General features: G+C 39.6%; 1 protein-coding gene across 1 annotated transcript in view; it reads left to right on the top strand.

Moving 5' to 3' along the window:
* Positions 1 to 21,276, top strand: part of SORBS2 (sorbin and SH3 domain containing 2) — a 114,133-nt gene that overhangs the window by 76,424 nt on the left and 16,433 nt on the right. Inside the window, 6 exon segments of the mRNA XM_088524655.1 lie at positions 10,994 to 11,046; positions 11,594 to 11,781; positions 14,171 to 15,748; positions 18,880 to 18,971; positions 19,911 to 19,957; positions 21,061 to 21,175. Coding sequence (XP_088380781.1) covers positions 10,994 to 11,046; positions 11,594 to 11,781; positions 14,171 to 15,748; positions 18,880 to 18,971; positions 19,911 to 19,957; positions 21,061 to 21,175 — 2,073 coding nt within the window.

Below are 21,276 nucleotides of genomic sequence, written 5' to 3'. Positions count from 1 at the left end.
AGTCGTATTAACAGCACATATGGCACCTGATTAATTAATGCATAAAAATAAACTATTCATGCTTTCAGGGCAAGTCCAATCATATCCTTAAGCAGATTTTGATGAAATTTTGGAACAGGTTGTCCGGAGAGGCTGTGGAATCTCCGCCATTTCAGGTGTTCAAAGTTTAACTGGATAGAGCCCTGAGCAGCCTGCTCTGATCCGACCTGCTTTGAGCGGGGAGCTGGGCTCAGTAAGCTCGGGGGGTCCCTCTGTGATTGTGTTAACATGGAATGAAAACTCTTCATTCCTGCTTTCTGAATAATGGTTGCAATCATGGATTTTTTCACAAAGGTATCTGATAACACTAAGCTTAATGCATGCAAAAATAGCCACTAACATAAGTTCTCGTTTATTGAAAAACACATTCAGCCAAGTGCTCTAATTTTTCTTTATGCTATCTCAATTCCTTACTACTTTAGTAAAATCGGTTTGTATCAGTGACAATATTTTCTTTTCTTGGGATTTTTCTTGAGGTGCAATGGTTGATGGAGTCCAGTTTGAGAGAAACAGTTTATGTAACTGATACTCAATTATTATTTGCTTATCTATTACTGCATTACACATGTGTTCATAGAATTTATGAGTTTAGAGTAAATTAACCAAGTGGTTGAATTTTAGAACATACAGGAGGTCAGTAGTATGTGACACAGCTGTACTAGGGGCCTTTCCATTAGACCTTTGCTGTCTTTGCAGGAATGTAACTTTGTTTAGCTAGAAAATAAGCGTGTGGTTGTGAAATAAGGTTCTTGCAAAACTGATGCTGTTTTTTCAAGAAGGAGGTTAGCATTTCTGCATGGACTACTAATTAATCAATCTAATAAGTTAGCAGGTTCTCCCAAGTTCATGTGAATTACTATTAACTGTCAAGCTGAACTCAACTTACTATATGCAAAAAGTGATGACGTTTGTTTGGAGCATTTTGTTTGCTTGCTCCGTACGTTCAGGTTAGCCTTTCCAATCCCACAAGTTAAAATTACAAAAACCACAGTGTATTTCAAGAATGCCCTTGCCTTTCTAACTACTTTTTTCATGTTATGCTAGTAAAAAATGAATAATTCATACCGGAACTGCATTGCTGCTGAATGGGAACATGGATACAATTTTGCAATTTTAGTGAGCGTATTAAATGAGGAAAAAGTGAATTTTGGAGATTATTCTTGCAGTTTCTTTTTTCCTTTTTTGTTCTTTATTTTTTCCCAAATTGCTTATTCATTTTATTTTTGATGCTCTGATTTGGGAGGATAGATACGAGCCCTGCTGGGTCCGTGAATATCTGTGTGCGGAAGAACCTTAGTTGCTGCACGTAAGGAGCTGCTTTAGCCAAGGGCAATGTCAGACTTGCATTGTCCAAGCTGAGCCTAGGAGCTCGTGTGAATAGGAGCAAATGCCTGTGCGGAGAACAGGCCTCCGCAGCCGAGGAAATAATGTTTATGGGTGGAATGGAGAGGGGCTTTTGGCCTATAATTCACTTTTCTAAAAGATTTGAAAATGCAAAAGTGCTGAGACAAGCATAATGGTACTTTACAGTAGAGTAAGCTATCAGAATTTTATTAACTTGGAATTTCTGCTGTTGATTTAAAAACATTTAGCTTTTTAAATTTAAATACTTCCTTTGAGACATATTACCAAAATACTTGGTTTCACTAAAGCATTTGCTTTCCTGTGTTCGTAGAACCTGATATGGGAAGTATAATGCACAGCTGGTTACAGGATGATCAATAGTGTAATTCAAAATATATTTCTGTGAAGCTAGGATAAGCTGACATGCAAAAATATTGGATTTTCTCCAAATTCAGATGAAAACTGCAACTTTAGAACTGTTTCAGTAGTTTGATTTCACTTTGACAAAGCAAAAATATTTCCTTCTAATGTATTAAAAAAAAGTTCAGATGATATTAAAAGAAAAATACTAAGTAGAATAGGAAACATTAAACCATGTAGTGTAGCTCAATTAATATTGTAATATATGGAATTTATAACATCTGAATTAAAATTTTTTACTATATCAGTTTTACCAAACTAGGAAAATCAAAATTTTCTCCAACAGTATTTATAATACTGCCTTTCTAATGTCAAACTGATCTGCAAAAAATACCCTCTACATTGTATGATACTAAACAGGGCACATGAATTTGTAAGGTCAACTTTTCTATTATTGATTTGGATATTAAACTGGCAACACTGGGGATTAGTGTAGAAACTTGGGAATAATCTAATGAAATGAAATTAAATGTAAAACTAATAATTAGAGACAAATATAGCAAATGACCTTCCAGCAGTTTGGAAGGATTCAGTATAAGGAAAGATTTTGAGAATAAACCTAATTTAAAAAAAAAAAGGCAATAAAATTAAATGGATACATCCATCATGGATTGATGGTTGTTTTTGTTATGGACATAGCGAATGGCTGTAATTTCTGCTGCTGACTCATGCAGTATCTGGAAGAGTATTATTTTTTTCTTCTGTAACTTGAACTTTAAAGAGTGAAAAACATCTACAAAAAATGGGGACTTCAGGTTGGTTGGTGCTTTGAAATTATGACTAAAGGTAAGAGAATGCAAGTTACAAAATTAAATTGTAGACTAAACTGCATCAAAAAGTATTCTTACAAAAAATGACCTTAACCTGTCAGATAATCTTCCAAGCAGTAACCAGGCGGTACAGGAGATTTTCTGATGTTTCTGCGATTCAGTAAAATGCTCCTTCTTTTCCTCTGCCGTATCCCAGTTGTGGCCGGGTTTCCTCAAGTGGGCGGTTGTTTCCAATAAGCAAGCTGGGTATTAGAAAATGCTGCTCAATATCTGATCCCAAGTAATACTTACTATCAACTAAAAACATTGTTTTGAGTGTGCTTTAAATTTACATCAGAAGCAGCTGGGTAAATCATATGTTTAGGTGTGTTATAATATGACATTACAAAGGATATGGAGAGACTTTGTCAATATGCTTGTGCCTGGGAACTGTAACAAAATCTTAAAATAAAAAAGACTTTTTGGAGCTAAAGTGCCAAAGCCAGACTTCTGACAAACATCTCAGTCCGTTTTTCCAAAGAAACTTCGGCGAGGTGTCTGGATTTGCAGGTGCCAGATAGCGATGTGACTGTGCGGATCCTGGCGCAGCCGTTCACCTGACACGTTCAACGCCCGCGTTTGCCTAATGCCCGCGCTGCATCCCGGCGTGTGCGAGGTGGCGCCCGGGAAGAGCTGCTGGGAAAGGCCTTGGCGCAGGAGCCGCCGCGGGGCCCCCTCGTCGCTGCCCTGGCCTGGAGGGAGCCACGGGGCCCTGCGCCAACTCCAACCCTGGGCAGCCGCAGGCGGCGCAAAACTCCAGCGCGGCTTCGCGGCCTGGTCCCAGCGCCCGCTTCCCGCTCCGGCCAGACCGCCCTGGCCTGAGGAGGACGCGTGGGCATCGGAAGGGTAAAGCTGTTAGGGGAGCAGCGGGTGTCCAGGGAGAGCCCGAACAGCTCCCTGCCGTGTGAGCACCAGGTAGCCCCAAGGGGCTGCTGAGCTGGTGTCACCAAAACCTGCAAGATGTTTAATTACCTTCAATGCTCGAGGGCACAGTCAGTGTTATCTCTTACAGAAGACAGAAATAACTCTGTGTCGTTTGATTCCTCTGGTACGTTGGCAACAGCTCGATTCGGAGGAAGAACGTGTTACTTTCTTAATCCACATTATCATTCTTCATGCAGGACCTGCCTCCTCCTTTGAGGGCTGCTTTCTAGGTTACACCAGAGTTAGTGTCCCACTTCTGATAAGTATAGTTGTGGAAATGCAAAAACAGCTTTAACAAGATGATTTTTCTGCTTCAAAGCTTTTTAAAGTACCTCTTTACTGTAGTTCTGCACTGCAAGGCAGCTTGCATCAGATTCTACACAGGAACCAGAGCTATTTAGAAAAGAGTTTAGGCAACTGAGTGTGCAATGGATGCAGTTATCCCACTGGGAGCACTAGTGTTCTGCGCTCTCGTGTTTCCGTGCTGCCTGAGTAGATCTGACATCTGTTTGGTGAAAAGCTTTCTTAATGCTGCTTTCAGCTCCTGCGCTTTCGCTTTGCTGTGAGCATTTTCTGATGAACATAATTACATCAGTACATTAAGTACTGATATACATTAAGCTTGATTAAGTCAGCAAGGCTGTGGGAGATGAAGTTTTACAAAATACTGCCAAAACTAATATTATGGAGTGTATAGTTTTGCTCCTTGTTTTTGAGCATAAGAATTTAAAATATAATGGTTGCATTTCATAGGTCAGATGACTTTTAGTAAGCCTGATCCGTGCTCGTCTCCGCTCAGTGCTTGCTGCAGGAGTGCAGCATCCAGAATGGACTTGCTTTGCGAGGCGGCTGGGAGCAGTGCTGGCAAAGCTGTGTTTCTGCTGCTGCTGGGATGGGCCTGCGCTGGGGATGGCAGTCACTTACTCATAACCAGCACTCTCTAGCAGCATTAAATGTTCTAGACACAGTGATGTTTGCAGAGGTGGTCAGAGAGCCCTCTTAGATTGAAAAGAGTAATTTTAAAATGTTTGACATTTTCTATTCACTGGAAAAGCATCAACAACAGCAACAAAAGTATTGAAGCTAGTGGTTGATGACAGGACTTGAACAAAAATATTCTCCATCTTAAAAGCCATCTTCATTCTTTTATTCCATTCCTTCCCCTTACTTGTTTTTCGTGTGTGTGTGCATGTGTATTGTTAAAGTGACCCAGCATTTCCAGCACTTTGCTCAGTGTGTGCCTTTTCCTTCCCTTTTCCTTCACCACTGCTCCAGACTGATCGCATAAATCCAGATGACATAGATTTAGAAAATGAACCCTGGTATAAATTCTTTTCAGAACTGGAGTTTGGACGTCCGGTAAGTGAGGACAGAATATTAATGTTTAAACTTTAGGGAAAATATTTTTATAATGAGAAATTTACAAATGACCAAATTCAGCAACCATCCACCCATAGTTTTTTTTTTTGAGAAAGGTCAGTAAGATAGTCTAATGCCTATAACTATGGTTTGTTAATTTGACCCTTAATCTGCTGTAGTAGTGACTTCAGTAGCTTTAGTATTGACTACAGATGAGACAAGCTGTAAGATGTAAACATTTATGGGCAATATAAGTTGCATGCTAAACAGGACTGTTTACTGTTCTTTACAAATCTTTTTACTTCGCTGGATTAAAATTGAACTGTCTTGAAGAGCAGAAAAAAAATCTGTCTGCATTATTGATGCTAAGTTACAAATCAGTTATTTTATATGAAGAAATAAATCCAAATCTAAATGCATGAGCCCAAGTGCAAGTTGCCTATGGCACACTGAATATTGATTTTTCCTTCACTTTTTCCCTCTTGCATTCCCACATGCAGAATACCCGTTTTGTACCTGAACACAAAGGTTATAGGATAGCTTTATTTTCAAGCTGGGCACCTGCTTGAACTGAGACACTTTAAATCTGCTCGTGTTTTCACAAAAAAAAAGTTTTATTTTTCTAATCTCACCTTTAAAAAATATTCATTGAATATCTCCTAAAAATAGAAAATAGTTAAGTATATCTGAGTTTAATTTGTTGTCCAGTCTTTGTAATATATTGCATTTAGCACTGATCAACTTTAATCTCCCTTAATCTAGCCATTCAAACTATTTTAATCATCTTTCCTTCCTTTAGGTAGGCATAAACATTCTTCTGAAGATCATGTCAGCAATATTTTACAAATACTGATAATCTGAGAATAAAACATCTTCTGTAAAATGAAGCGTATTGAGAGATTTCCCCAACAAAACACAACTGATATGCTTTATCCTCTTCTGTCTTACTAGTATTTGAAACTGCTAGTATTGATTCAATCATTCAATCTGGACATGTTACTACCTAAAATTACTAACATTTTATTAAGATGCTTAATAATTTTTAAAATATTTTAACACTTTTTTCCATTCTACCCATATGTGTCACTCTATTATCTGATGCTGTCAACACTTAGTTTCTAACTGTGTCACCTTCTCCACATGTTTCACTCCTTGCTGCCATTGATTCTCCTCCATTTCATCTCTGCACTTCTGCTTATATGATGCAGCCACCCAAAAAACTTTTGGACTATGTTCAAGACAGTTCTCCTGGTGTTTCCAATGAGGTAAATGAATGATTCTTTTTCAGATGAATCTCTTGGGGAAAAAGGGTTGGAGAGCTCGTCATTTGTTCCTAAACTTGTTAAAATGCACTCATTTCTTTCCAGCAGCCTTGAAACATTTCCAATTCACAATCACTGTGTCTCTGTCTTCATATCTTTCCAGATCACTAGTACAAATGGATGTTGCTCTTATTATCCTAGGAACTGTGAGTCCATATTCCCCAAACCTCTCAGTGATTAACACTCAAAATTGCACGACAGACCATATGTCTCTCACTCTTGACAAACTCCCACTTCTTCAGATTTGGGCAAGCGTATTGGCTTTAGATACAATTAATGCACTGTCACAAATAATATATTTTTAAAATATCTGTCTGCAAATTCTGTATGTCAAGTGAAAGCCTTTGTGGCTGAGCTATTATTTCTCATGTTAGAAATTTGTAACTGCAGAATTGAGAATCACTGCCATTACTCTGAACGAAATGCATCAAGATGGGGCAGTGGGCGCTTCCTGCCCCGCTCTGAGTGGGGAGCGATCCAGGCCTTCATTCCTTCTCCTTCCCCCCTGTTTAGAGTGTTAGGGCAGAAGTCAGTGACTCCCGTAATGACACCTCCACTTCATAGGGTGGCTTTGCCTCATTCGTATTTGCTGTTCACTCTCATCTTCCCTAGTGTCTTCAGGAATTAAGCTGAAACTGAGGCCCTAAACAGTTAGCAGCATTGCAAGTTGTTCTGGCTTGGTTCAAAGTTTTTTACCTGGGCCAGAGACCCTCGTGGTCGTGAAATTGGGCAGTTCTCTCAGATAATAAACTTCTCGCTCCAGTGATACTAAGAGGAATCTGTATTTTGGAGAAAACCATTTAAAAGTCCTAGTATATGGTTATTTCAATTATAATCATGCTCAGGATCATGTAGGATCAGGAGCAATCATGCCCAGGTAAAATAATTATTAAATAATACCAATTTCATCTTTAATTTGACAATTGTCTTTCAATAGACAAATTATCTTTGAAATTGGAAAAGTTTTGAAACTTGAATCTTTGAATATGTTGTATTATGCAAATTCTGCAAATTACAAGTGAATTAACAATTTTTCCAAGGAAGCAAAATATTGCAACAGAACTTGCTAAAGTATTAAATTCAACCTTCATGCAGGCAAGCCTGCTTATTGTTTACAGCTTTTGCCCATTTGTTTTTTGCCTAACTTTATTTTCATTAAAGCCTTCATGTACGAAAGCAACTAAAACACTGGCTGAACCATAAAAACAGAGATATTTTATTGAACAGAACGGAATCAAAGCTTTCAGCAAAATCAAGATTTGGTTGTTTAGGCAGGCAGGCTCTACATTATTTTTGTCAGGCAGTGCTTATCCAGATAGGGCAGTGTGGAATGCTCTAGGGGTGCTTATGTAGCTTTCATTTTTTGGCACTTGCTACCTGGAGGTGACTTGCAGGTGGCTCTAGGAAGGCACAGAGGTTGGGAGGGTGCCTACAGAAGTGACAGCTGCTCTTGGCCGTACAAGCAAACAAACCAGCCCATACTCAGGTGCGCTGTGTGTTTCCATTTTCCCTTCCACGCCAGCTGAGCGCAGCTCGCTCTGTAGGTAGAACTTACAGCCCGCACGGCCTGTGCGGGATCCTGTAACCCGCGGTGCGAATCGCTCCCGCACAGCAATGTGCCGCCTTGCAGCATCTTCCACACACAGGAAGCTTCAAGGAAGGCATTACGGAAAGTAGGGGGTGGGGCACGTTAAGTTCAAGGTACAAGTATTATACAGGGCGGAAAGGGAAATGCTGTGTAATAGCCAACGGATAAACGACAGAATTTCACTGTCCTAGGTTGATTACCGAAACAGGATTTACTGGGAATTACTTCCTTAGGGAAGAAGCCTGTGGATAAGGCAGCTCTCCGTGGTCAGGTCTCGGCCGTTAGGGCCGCAGGAGGCCCCCGGGGTGGGCACCTCTGCTGGGAGGGTTTCGGGGGGGAGAGGGAAGCGCAGGGAGCTCAGAGGCCTTTGCTTCCCCTGGGCAGGAGCGAGGGCTGCGCTTACAGCTGCTCTGGTGTGAGCGGCTGAGTGTGTTACGGTTTTGTTGCAGACAGACCTCAGTTATTTTAAATGTTTTTCTTAAAACCTTGAAGGTGGACACTTACGGGAGAACTGTTTTCTACTTAATAAAGCAGTATTCAGCTTCAGATGTAGAGAAAAGCTTGAAAACATGAACTGTTTAGAATGGGAAAGATGCAAGAGTAAAGACCTCCGTCAAAAGATAATTTTTAAAAATACCATGTTTGTTCAAACAGAGTGGGTTAACAACAACGCACTCATCGCTAACCCCATACATATTCCAGATCCTGAGAAATAAAAACAGGGATAATTTCTTGACAGCTGCTAACGGTCCGAGATTATATAATGACCATTAGGAATCCTCCATAACAGAACTGGCTCCAAAAGCAAAGGCTGCTGCTGAGGCTGCCTATGGAGAAGCAAGCTGGTGCTTTGCTGCTTCCCAACAGCAGGTCGCGTGGCACCGCTCACGTTCACATGTTTAGATTGTTTGATTTTAATGAGCAGGGTAGGGTTACAATACCTAAAATACTTTGGTTTACACATACCCATTCCTGTGTTTCACTTTGCTAATCCAACCCTCAAGTTGCCTTTTTTTTTTTTTTTTTTTTTTTTGAAGTGTCACATTTAGATTGTTTATCACTGAAGAACAATGTAATGACAGATGTCTTTTTAAAAATCCAGTTTCACTAGGAAAACTTGTGAAAAATTACTTTTCCTTGCGGAAAAATAGTTTGGCTTTGGCAAATAAAGGAAAATCATATATTGTGATGATAAAACTTGTTTGTACTCCAGAAGCTTCTATGTTCTTCCTAACAGGGAAAAACCCTGTGTGGAACAGCACGGCCCAAGAGCACAGCCTCGGCTGGCGCCCAGGGGGACCACGTCTCCTCTGCCCCACTGTGTCTGCAGGCAGTGCTGGATGTGCTGGAAGGGACGGCATGACCAGCAGCCCTTTTCATGGAGCTCGGCACTGAAGTGCTGTCTGGAGCTTTTATTTTTTATTTTCAGCTCCACTCTTTCTTCCATAGTGTAGCCGTTGGAACAGAACTGTAGGTTGCCAGCACTAGAGCAGTGGTTGCCCCAGTCTGAAAATTCAGGATATAATGCAGCAGTGGAAGGGCAAAGATAAGAAAAAGAGGAATAGATTTCCTTTTAATTCTCAATTTAAGAAAAAAAGAAAATAAGTATTTGTTATATGGAACAATGGAAGGCATTACAAGAGTCTTTTGTTGTTGTTGTTTGAAAGCAGTTTTAGAGCCTGTGGGCTAATTCAGCTCTGATGGGAGCAATTTGATTCAAAAGGAAGAATCTCATCAGAGCAGAGCAATTTCCCCAGCTTTGCCTCTGATGCAGTGAAAGAACATTTAAAATCTCTCAAAGACTCATCACCCCTGGAGCTTGTATTTCTTGGGAAAAGCTTCTCCTGGCCGTTGCATTGCTTCCCCTCGGAACTGATGGGAAGGCTGGTGAGTTCAACACACAGGATTAAAGCAGAACAATATTTGTACATTTTAAAACAAATCAGAAGAAAACGAAGTAGTTGTAACCAAAACCTCAGGTTTCCCTTTTTTTCCAAGACATTTGAATACTTTGGAATTTCCCACAAAATGAGGGATGATCTGCTGTGCTGAACTGTTCAAGGTCATATCAAGAAACCCCAAAATAGGCCAGGAAGAAAACTCTTTCACTTACAGGCCAGTGCCCTGGTCACCAGGTCATGGGATGGTGCTGGCTCTCAGTGAAGCACCAGAGTTACTATAATCCAGTTTATCAACGTGACAACCTGATGCTGACTCATTTCCACAATGTCTACCAAAGTAAGAGGAACAAGAACTGTGCGCCAGCTGCCCGGAGGATCCGGCTCACGTTTACCGTGGTTACCTGATGGAAGTCCATGCTAGTGCTCCCTCTGCCACAGGGTTGTGGAGAGAACGTTAGTCCCTGCAGCTGGCAAAGCTGAACGGCAGTTCTGCTTCCAGCCCATGGCCCCCCGCTGAAACGGTACCGCAGGAACTGAAAGTAAATTTGAGAGAAGCTGCTTTGTGCTCAGGAAGAAGGTGCACAGGGACCGTGCAGTTCATTTGCTAGTTAGCAAAATGGGAGTATTGCCTAATTCTGGCTGCAGCCTTGAAAAGCAGGAGATGATTGATTTAAAATCAATGGTCTTTTAACAGTGAATTTGTAGCATCAGTAAAACTGCAGAGTAGTTGCAATAGTTCATTCCGTCTTCTAGGCTTTGCGCAGTAGCTACTTCCAAAGCAAGGGAAGACTGGTCTCCAAAGGAACATTTTGCTGCAAAAATCATGGATCTTTTGACCACTGATAGAAAAAGTTTCTGGGTATAATCAGTTGTGGGACTGTGGTGAGTAACTGGGCTGGAGCTCTGCAGGCCTTACTTGTGCATCAAAGAATTATTTATTTGGTTATGTTTTCATAGTAAATCATACTGTTCTGTATCCATTTTTGAAAAGGATATAAAGAAACAAGGCTCTGGATCCTTATTTAGTAGTTCTTCAGAAAAAAGACAATGGTTTCCAAAATATACAATGAAAAGAAAGCTAGTGATGCTTTTCAGAAAGTATATAACTTCTCATGAAATACTGCAGTATTGGTGTGCTGGAATGCACAGGATGTTAATATGACAGTCTTTACTATAGGTTTTGTCACAGAGTAACGTTTTAAATGAATAATCAAACGTTGTAACTGGAAATTGTCAGCTTTTTATTTCACATATAGACATAAAGCATTCATTTATTTGTTTTCACAGACTTACTTGTATCATCACTCTTCAACAGACAGAGGCCTGGACAGGCCCTCCAGGTAAGGAGGAGACTCAGGTAATTTCAGCAGACAGATGATGCAGCCTGAGAGCTTTTAGTGTCTCCTGAGGCCGCTAGATGTTGGGAAGTGTTGGATTTTAACATGTGATTTGTGAAATGCCAACAAAGGAGAGGTGTGCGGGGAGACGATATTCCTCTTTTGATACCAAAGTGTAACTCTTTGTTTTACAGTTTGCATTCAAAATACACTCTGTATTTTGGGTCTTTCTACTGACATCCTTGAGCTTCTGCCTCAAGTGAGACTTGGAAAATTATGTAGAGATATTAAATAAAACAATTAGGTTATTTTATTTAAGAACGAACTTTATTTCAGCTTTTCTCTGTGAAACACTGTAAGAAAGTTGAGAGCAGTGCTTCTCGCCTTTGCATATTTGTGATGTATTTCTTCTGGCAATATTGAATCTATAAAGGGAATGCTGCAGCAATGGGTCTGCAGTTCTGCATTTTACAGTTTTTATAGCTATGTATCTCCATAGCTACAGACTTACCTTTTTATTCCTGATGAGTTATACTGATTATTTGTGCAGTTCTGCGAGCACCGCGAGCGACTACAGAAAAAGGAGGAAGTCGGAACCCGCCGTAAGTCATCAGAGGGCGCAGAGCGACCAGAGCGCGGGCCGGCCCGGCGCGGGCCGCGCCGACGCGCAGGGCTCCTACAGCGCCCTCAGGAAGCCTCTGACCAGCTCCTCGCCTGCCTCTCCGGCGCGAGCTAAAGGTACGAGCCGGGGTGACGCCGTCACGAGCCGGGGTGACCCTGTCACGAGCCGGGGTGACGCCGTCATGGCGCGCGACGCTGGCAGCCCGACACGAGCCTGCTGCTACGCAGCCACCCTTCGCTAGGAAATCTGCTGTTCGAAGCAACAGCTTTCAGTCTTTCATGAAACATTTATTTATTCTTATATAATTTTAAGCTGATTAAAAGTTGGATGTGTGAAACGTTTTTTTATTTAAGCTGCTCATTCTGTAAGAAAAAGTTGATTAAATGAATACAATTGTAGCATTATATATAAACTAAGCAAGCTTTACTAACTGCACTGTTTCCAATAGATGCAGAAAGTCAGCTAATGCAAATAGTATTTAAGTTTGAAGGATGTGTTTGCATAGCAATGAGGCTTTTAAATCTGTAAGCAATATCTTAGATGTCATCATCAGTTATCTGGATCTAATTTAAGCAAGCAAATGTACATAGTCTGACATTAAGACTTTTGGTTTTGTAATTCCATTAAGTATTTAGTGCGTCACATACAATCTAATTATTTTGTTTGTTTGTTTGTTTTAGTTACCTATCCTTCCATTATGTCTTCCATGTCTCTCCAGAAAAGAGATACTTGAATCAGGTTTTTGTTTTGTTTTAATCAAGAGAAGAGGTTTCCAGGAAAATACATAGTGTACATAGTGGAAATAATATATAAAATAATATCTACTGTAATAGCTTTCCTTACCTTTCATTTATTATTATTTATTTATTTACTGTATTTTGTAGGTACACTTCCTGGTCAGCCTACAGGTATATAAGGGACTGTCTTAACCTTTGGAAAAGACAAACCCTTCTCAAAGAAATGCAATATTTGGGCTGCAATAGGATGTGCTGAATAAAGGAAAAAAAATAGAAATATTAAGAGTGAAGTGTTGGACAAGCAAATGTATTTTAAACCCAGTGACTTAGTGGTAATTTTAGAAGTGGGTAATCTCATATATTTGGCATCCCAGGCAAGGTAGGGAGAAGTGGGTAAGTTACATTTACCCCCTTGGTTGGAAGCACTAGCCATGACTTAGAACTTTCTGGGTTTGGGAAGTCCTTCCATTGGCAACTGCTACAACAGCTCTGTCGCTCCGTGGTGACACCTGCTAGAGCTGTGCCACTGTTTCTTGGAATGAACCACTCTTTCAGACAAGAAGCATATGATGCTTTTGGGTTTTTTTTTAGGTATTGATCAATACTAAATTGAATTAGATTAGAGTTTGGTCTGAAACAATCTGTGTCTGGAAAATATAGAATCTAAAACTAAGCAAAAAAAATCTAGAAATTAAAACACAATGAAAAAAAAGCATTCGAATTGCTGTACTGACTAGAGAATATGACAGGTTCCAGCAAAGCTCCTGGTGAGCTTTACAAAAAAAGATAAGCAAATTATTGAGAAAAATATCTGGAAATTTGGTAGGTTTTCTGGAAGAAACTATAGAAACCAGCGATGTGTTTTAAGAGAGATGTAGAATGGTATATAGTGTTTTAATGCGCTTTCCTAGCCTTTTTATTGTTCCAAACGTATATTCCTGCTGCACATCAACAGCTGGGAGAAATTTCATATTTGATCATATTTAAAGATCTATTTTCATTGTCTTAATAGAATGTGTGATTGCTGCCAACCGTCTGAACACTACTTACCTCAAAAGTCCTTATTAGCTTCTTTTTAAATGTATTAGCGTAAAGATCAGTATTTCACACATATTTAAAAATTTACATGGAAATAATTCTCTAATGCTCCTGTTTTTCAAAACTTTGCTTGATTTAAACTTTTGATCAAGCAAAGTTTTTGTCTATTTTTGACATTTTCTATAATGAGCATGTATTTGAATCTCTGAATTAAGCTCCAAAGAACTAAGTTGTGTGCAAACATGGTAAATATAGTAAATAGTAAAATAGTAAATAGCTCTTTCTCCAGAAATGGTCTTGACTTCTGTCTGTAATTTTAATTTATCTTAAAATTACGGTGCCCTGAAATGCACATCTCTGTTTTGGTGTTTTGGTTTCTTCTTTAAGTCTTTGTCTTTTGACTTGCTTCAAAATTGGTGGTTCTTTCCTTACGGACTTTTTTTTTCCCAATTTTTACTGATTTGATATCTCTGAAATCTATAATGACTTCTTTCTGATATTCAGATTATCATTATTTTTAAAGCTGGAAAATTTAAACAGCTTGATTATTAATTCTTCTCTCCCAGTCTGTAGCAACCTATGTGTAGTGACCTAAATTGATAAGTAGATGCATTAATTGCTGTCTCTTTTCTGGTCTTTCTAATATTTACTGATGTTATTTCCAATTTTCTGAACCTTTTAATTTCTGGCAATGTCTCTTTTTTACCATGCTGCTCTATGGATTATAAAGGTGGGGATATTAGCAAAGTATATCCATCCCTTTACAGTTATTCAGTGCACAACCACAACACCTCAAATGAATTAGATTACTGTAGCACTTACGGACAACATTTAGCTGTTCCAAACGATTCAAGAAGGGCAGTCAGCTACAAGAATGGCTGGCAAATGACTCGTCAAAATGCAGAAGTCTGGAGCAGCACAGAAGAAACTGCTTCTCCCAAGAGAAAATCTCGCAGCTGTGATGATCTGTTAACAGATGACCACGACGGCTTTCCTGACGCCCAGGCCAAGTCTGAGAGCATGGGCTCTCTTTTGTGTGAGGAGGACTCCAAAGACACTTGCTCAATGAACTGGGCCTCCCCGTATGTTCCTGAGGGCCGTGGTACGGGTAGGTCAAGGGTTCGGCACAGATCGGCACACGATGCTCCGGGTTTCCTAAAAATGTATAAGAAGATGCACCGCATCAATCGCAAGGACTTGATGAATTCGGAGGTGATTTGTTCTGTGAAGTCGAGGATATTACAGTATGAAAAAGAACAGCACAAAGGTATCCTTCAGGGCTGGAGGGAGTCTTCTACTGAGGAGGTGCCTAGAGATATGGTGCCAACCAGGATTTCTGAATTTGAAAAACTAATTCAGAAGTCAAAATCAATGCCGAATCTAGGTGATGAAATGTTATCAGCTATTACACTAGAGCCTCCTACGAACGGCTTGTGTCCACAGCGGCGATTTTCTATAGAGTCCCTGCTAGAGGAAGAAAGCGAAGGGAGACATCCCTCTCAGGTACAACGAAACGGCAAGTCTAAAACTCTGGTGCCAATTCACATTGAAGTGACCAGTGATGAGCCACAGCGGCCACATATGGACTTCTCAGACAGTGACCAAGATGGAGTGGTTTCTGACCTCAGCGACTTCATCCAGATTGAGGGCTCATCCTTCTGCAGTGAAAGTGACTTTGACCACTTCTCCTTCACCTCATCTGAAAGCTTCTATGGATCAGGCCATCACCACCACCATCACCACCACCACCACCACCGGCATCTCATCAGCTCCTGCAAAGGGCGCTGCCCAGCCTCCTACACCCGCTTCACCACCATGCTGAAACATGAAAGGGCTAAACAAGAAACCACTGAAGATCCTAGGAGACAGGAAGCAGAATCTGGCCTCTCTAAGATAGCATTCCTAGTCAGCCCAGTGCCTTTCCGGAGGAAAAAAAGCGCAGCTCCTAAAAAAAAACCTGAAAAGACGAAATGTAAATCATCTGTATTTGAAGCACTAGATTCTGCGCTTAAAGACATCTGCGACCAAATTAAAGCTGAAAAAAGAAGGGGAAGTTTGCCTGACAACAGTATATTACACAGACTGATTAGTGAGCTGCTTCCAGACATTCCTGAAAGGAATTCGTCTCTCAAAGCTCTGAAGAAGAGCCCCATGCACCAGCCTTTCCATGCTCTGCCTCAAGATGGTGCTATTCATTGCCCACTGTACCAGAATGATTGTGGAAGATTCCCCCTTAGTGCCTCTTTTCAAGACCTGGACGCCACTAACAACAACAACCAGGACAATGATAGTGCACTGTGTTTCCAAGGTGGATTAACTTTCTCCCTGTCTTTGTGATTGACTTGTCCAGCCTTACTCCTTCATTTCCCACCCTTTCTCATTTCATATTTTTGTGTGTGTGTGTGGTCTATAACAAACTTTCATCCCACAAAATCCTTAATGAAGAAAGGATGTCATTTTATATCAGTGATTAAGGTGGATAAATTTGCTGTCTATTCACAAAATGTAGTAATCTGGACAAAAAACACATTATTCCAACTAATACATAGATTATTAGTACTCTAATTATAATGGCAGCATTAAATTGAGCAAGGAGCCTTGTTTCCTATACCTGCCTTAAAGATGTTTTGTTTCTTTTTCCCCAAAGGAAAAAAGACCTTACAAAAAGTGAAAGAATGCAAGATGTTGGTCAAACATCATGCAGGAAGCCCTTTGTTATTAAAAAAACATCTGTACCAGAAATATGTTGTACTGCATATTGTTGTTGTACGCAACTGAGAAAAATGCTATTAAGTCTGCCAGCTGCATAGAAATTTGATTTAGCTTTCTCACAAAAAATATGCTAAGCCTACTGTGCTTATAACTTTTTGTGAATAGACAAAGGTCATTTGAGGAACATTCCATTTCCCAGCTCAAACAATACAATTTCCAATTTCTGTGGCAGCAAAACTAGTTCTTCTCATAGCGTTTAATACATCTATGAAGTTTTGAAAGGGAAGTCCTCAATAATCAAATCTTGAAGGATACTGTCAAGGTGAGTATAACTTTTTAAAAGTCTGTCTTGACAGTGATCTTGTTTTAAAGTCACTACTTTGAGGTGTTTGTTGCTCTGATGCTTTTTCTTAAGAAAAAAAATAAAGAAAATTACTTGAGTTAAAATTTCGAAACACATTAGTGTTACAGCATGTGTGCGCAGAGGTATCCACTAGGTGTTTCAGACAGGTGAATATCTTTTGAAAGCCTGTGTCATTTATTTATTTTTTAAAATGGTAAGACTTCTGTGTTGAATTCTGCTTGCAAACATATAGTTGTCTATAAAAGAGCATTTGTGAGGATTCCAATTACATTGCAAAGCTCTTCTTTCTTACTGGATGTAAGAACGTGTGTCTTCATTATCTTAATTTTACAATAGAGTAATTCACACTCATCTAATTTGTCTTTAACCTAACATCTTTTTCTGTAATTTTTGCCAGTGCCGTACTAGCAAATATGTATTTCCAGATAAATGAGAATTGAAGCAGTTACCACCTTTTATAAAGTAGTTAGAAAATAAATAGTGAGAACAGACTTTAGTAAAAAGCAACTGTAAAACTGAATTCAAAATTGAATTAGATTTGAGGCATGATCATGGTTAGTCTTTATACTAATGGAGTCAAAGCTATTAGGAATCCTCTATATATACAGGGACATCAATGAGCAAAATTTGACTATCCTTTGCATACTTTCTTTTAAAAAATCAGAAATATTTACAGTGAATCTGCTCTTCCTTGGAGGTCCCTTCCACCTCAGGTTGGGCTGTCGTAGCAGGTGCTGTTAGGTGCACTGCCCTTCTCCTACTCTCACATGCACATACAAGGGTAGAGAACCAAGGACAGTGAATATTGGCTACTAGGGAAAATTTCCTGGGGTTTCTGTGTACAATTCAACATCAAAAACTGTGCTGGTGAAGTATCACAGTTTCTTAAAGCATAAGGCCTTTTAGTCTTTGAAAATAAGGAAATGCTACTTGAGAGTAAGCTTGGTTTCCTGGTAGTTTATGTGACAATGAAGGAGCCTGGTATGAGGGAAGTGATATATAGTTTGTCTACTTTCATATCCACAAAGTGTGGATCAGTATATCAGAATATTCCACAGAGTGCTCTCGGCGGCGGAGCTCTCCTAGTGAAGGTCCCTATTTTGCTGGATCCGCTCTGCTTCTCTGACAGAAAAAAGGCACTGCAGAAAGCCCAAGGTTGTATCAACAGGAACACTGAAGGCAACTACCAAGCATAGGTGGCACAAGAAACAAGAGTTAAAGGAAACTGTTCTCCCTAAAGCTGCTTTTCACTCTTTTCCTTCCCACATCTTTCTGCTGGCATTTAACACATGCAGTGCTTGGAGGCATTACCTCTCTGTGCAGTTAGCGCAGAGCACCGTTCAAAAACACAGGCCGTGCCAAGAACACGGCCCGAGGTGAGGTCCAGGCACCCCTGCTGATGTTGACAAGCTTGTGACTAACAACAGATAGAGCCTAATTTTTCCTCCAGTGCATTTGTCAATAGCCTCAAGTCCTGTGGCACTAGTGAGCACTTAAATTTCAACCTTCCATAAGACCCGTCATAACAGATTAGATGCTTTCAGTTCTACTTTACCAGTTGTGCTTCTTCAGAAATCTGTAGCACTGGTAGCAATAGGTTATGCGAATAAAGTCCAGGGCAGACAAACATCAGATGCCTCCACTGGCAAGTATCACTGTGGCACTGGGGAATACACTAGTAAGTCTCAGGAGTAAAGAGGAGATAAAATAATTGCTTTATACTTCGATTTTACATTGGCTACTTGCAGGGCTATGGAGACTAAGATTTTTATTTTATTTTTATTAAATACACAAAAAGATATATTCACCATCCTATAATATACTATCCTGTAATAAACACTGGTGAACTGTCCTTTAGAAATCTGCCACATAGATTGGTAAGTCATGATCCATCTCCATATCTTAAAACAGAGTTGTTTTTATGTGCTGGAAACAAAATATTCACTGTTCTTTCATTAAAGCATGCTTTAGTCATGTTTCATGCATGAAATAATCTGTTTATATTGGTGGCATTGAGGAAATGGTTCTTGTAACGTGATGACGTGTCAGTATTGCTTTCACTCCATTTAGTCCAGTAAGGCATGTGCTCCTTAGCACAACAAGATGTAACTTTGCCCTCCTGGTCCTCCACTACACAGTCCTTGAGGCCTTCGCTTGAGAGTCACTATCTTTTTTTTTTAAAATGCACTTTAGCTATCATGTCATATTTTCTTTCTGCTAAAAGTGAAATAGGAGATTCAATATCTCTTCATGTCTTTATATTTTTGTAGATACCATTAAATAAAACCGAGCAGTATCAAAGACTTGAACTGTTTTTGCTTAATTTCCCAGAGATTCATCTAATGACGTTCTGTTTTCAGTAGACCAGGAATCTCCTGGAAGCCATTCTGCTGCTTTTGCTGATGTGGGACGGTGTCTCCCAAGGGAGAGAAGAGGAACTACAGACAGAACAGAGGTAGTTAAACAAGAATAAATAGCACAGCAGCTTCCATATGGAAAACCAATAACATTTCAACACAAAATTTGCTTTAGTTATAAAACACGGTAATGATTCAGGCCAAAGAAACATTTAAACATAATCGTATCATTAAATGGAACTGAATCCATTTTCTCTTTAGGAGACTGATACCTTAAAAGAAAAGTAAGAGAATATCAAGCTTTATAAAATAAGCTGCATTTTCTAGTGATGTTTAAATAGATGACTCAGGGTTGACTGAAAGGCGGGGCATGTGGGACAGCAAAGAATAGCAGGTGTGATTGGGAAAAAATCTCTTGTGAAAACCGAAGTTTATGCAAGCAGCTGCCTCAGGAGTTTCAGGACTGACAGAGAAATGTTTGTATTTCACAGTTGCTTATGTTTATAAAACGAAAGCACTTACCACAACAGCAGCTACTTATGCTAAGGATTTGGAGGAAGAAATGGACTTAGGCATACAACCTCCTGTATAAATGGGAAAAACAACAGAAAATAACATAATTTATCACCATAGGCAAAAAACATTTAGTCTCTTAAGAATGGTTCTAAATTTAGACCTTGAAACACTCTCCAAACAAGTTTCAGGGATTGTATTCAATCATCAAGTATTAGTCAACATATTATTATTATATTATATGCTAATATCTATAGACCAAAAATTAAGATTTTCTAGTAACTTGATAATGTTATAGAACGTAATGGTACAGTTACAACACTTACTTTTTAATTGATCTTGTAATTTAAGATCTGAGAGTCGGTACTGCATAAGCAGTAAACTCTCTTTGTATCCAATAATTCACAGACTAGACTCAGCTTTTCTGTCCTCTTTATCTTTAATCTTAGTCGCCTTTTTAAAAATTGAAACATTGTGTTTACCATATGGTAATACTATGTGAATGTATTTTGCCTGCTTTTCAGAAACTGCCAGCTAGAGCTGTATATGACTTTAAAGCTCAGACTTCTAAGTAAGTACTAAACTTTTGTTCATTTAAGAATTTGTAATTCAAGAATGATCTAGCACTTGCCTTGGCTAGCTGCTTTCGTAGCTGAATTTCAACAACAAATGCCATGGATGCAGAAGATTTGCATTTTGCTTTCCCAGCAGACGGTGTGAGATGATATTTTTTTATTTATGTTTCTTAAATGATTTTATTCATCACATTTCTTAAGCATGGGAATGACTGTGCAACCTCAGCCTTCCAGACGGGGGGTGCTGAGCATCACCCCTGAGGCAGAGCTCTCTGTCCATGGTGAAGGGTGTTGAGGTGCACAAGGTTCAGCTTTCGGCCTAGTGCTCCAGCACCTTCCCACTGTCTCCTGTAACACGTCAGGGCTCCCTGCATGATGTGACATGCACCTGGGCCAAGGCAACCCACAGTGGTCCTTAAGAAAATAGGGAAACCTGTACTAGGACTTCAGGGATTCAAAGGAGAGAGCGTGTCCACTTCTGTTGTTCCTGGTGACTGAGGACATTTAATAAATTTTTGGATAAGATCCGACTTGGGATATTTCCTTTTTTTTGGTATCCAGTTTTAAGCACATTGCAGTCTCTGAGTCTCAGAAATGGTAAGAACATAATTCTGTATTCTTCATGCACCTGAATAGTTCAGAGTACAGTGAAAAAGTTGTAGAGTAGAAGCACTTCAAACTACCTGCTGCAAAAAGGTAGTAAATAGGCCATGGAGACATGGGATGCCCTTCAGTAGAGTTCCCTGCTCTTTCATAAGGGACACCAACTGTCCCTCAGTTATCTGACCTGAACAAGAAATCCAGAAGACATTAGAACTGCATACAGACCAACAGTGCTCTTATAGGAACTAGCAATATCTCCTTGAAAGTCCAGTGTAATTCAGGCTTCTGTAACTCACCTAGAGTATCTGGGATTCATAATGGAAACCATTTTGTTTTATATGCTGTAATCAACTGGTGAATTTATCACAGCTTTTCTTCAAATGTTTAGTTGCTACATCCCGTTTCAGATTTGTACTGTAAAGTCCTCAGAAACCTCACAGGCAGAGGAATTCAAATATAAAGCTGTAAACATCTGATTTAAATAAATCTGTTACAGAGAGCTGTCCTTTAAGAAAGGAGATACTGTCTATATCCTCAGGAAAATTGATCAAAACTGGTATGAGGGTGAGCACCGTGGAAGAGTTGGAATATTCCCCATTTCTTATGTTGAGGTTTGTTCTCTGTTTTAATTCCTTGGATTAGTTGGGATAATAGGTCCCCAAACTACATGGGAATGATGAAAATCTTTTTTCATTTTTTTTCCCCTTTTTTT

Source organism: Tinamus guttatus, unplaced genomic scaffold, assembly GCF_059628265.1.
Source record: "Tinamus guttatus ecotype Peru unplaced genomic scaffold, ASM5962826v1 Tinamus_guttatus_pri_ptg000213l, whole genome shotgun sequence".
Classification (NCBI taxonomy): Eukaryota; Metazoa; Chordata; class Aves; order Tinamiformes; family Tinamidae; genus Tinamus; species Tinamus guttatus.
The sequence above is the reverse complement of the archived record's forward strand: the minus strand, read 5'-3'. Positions and strand labels throughout refer to the sequence as shown.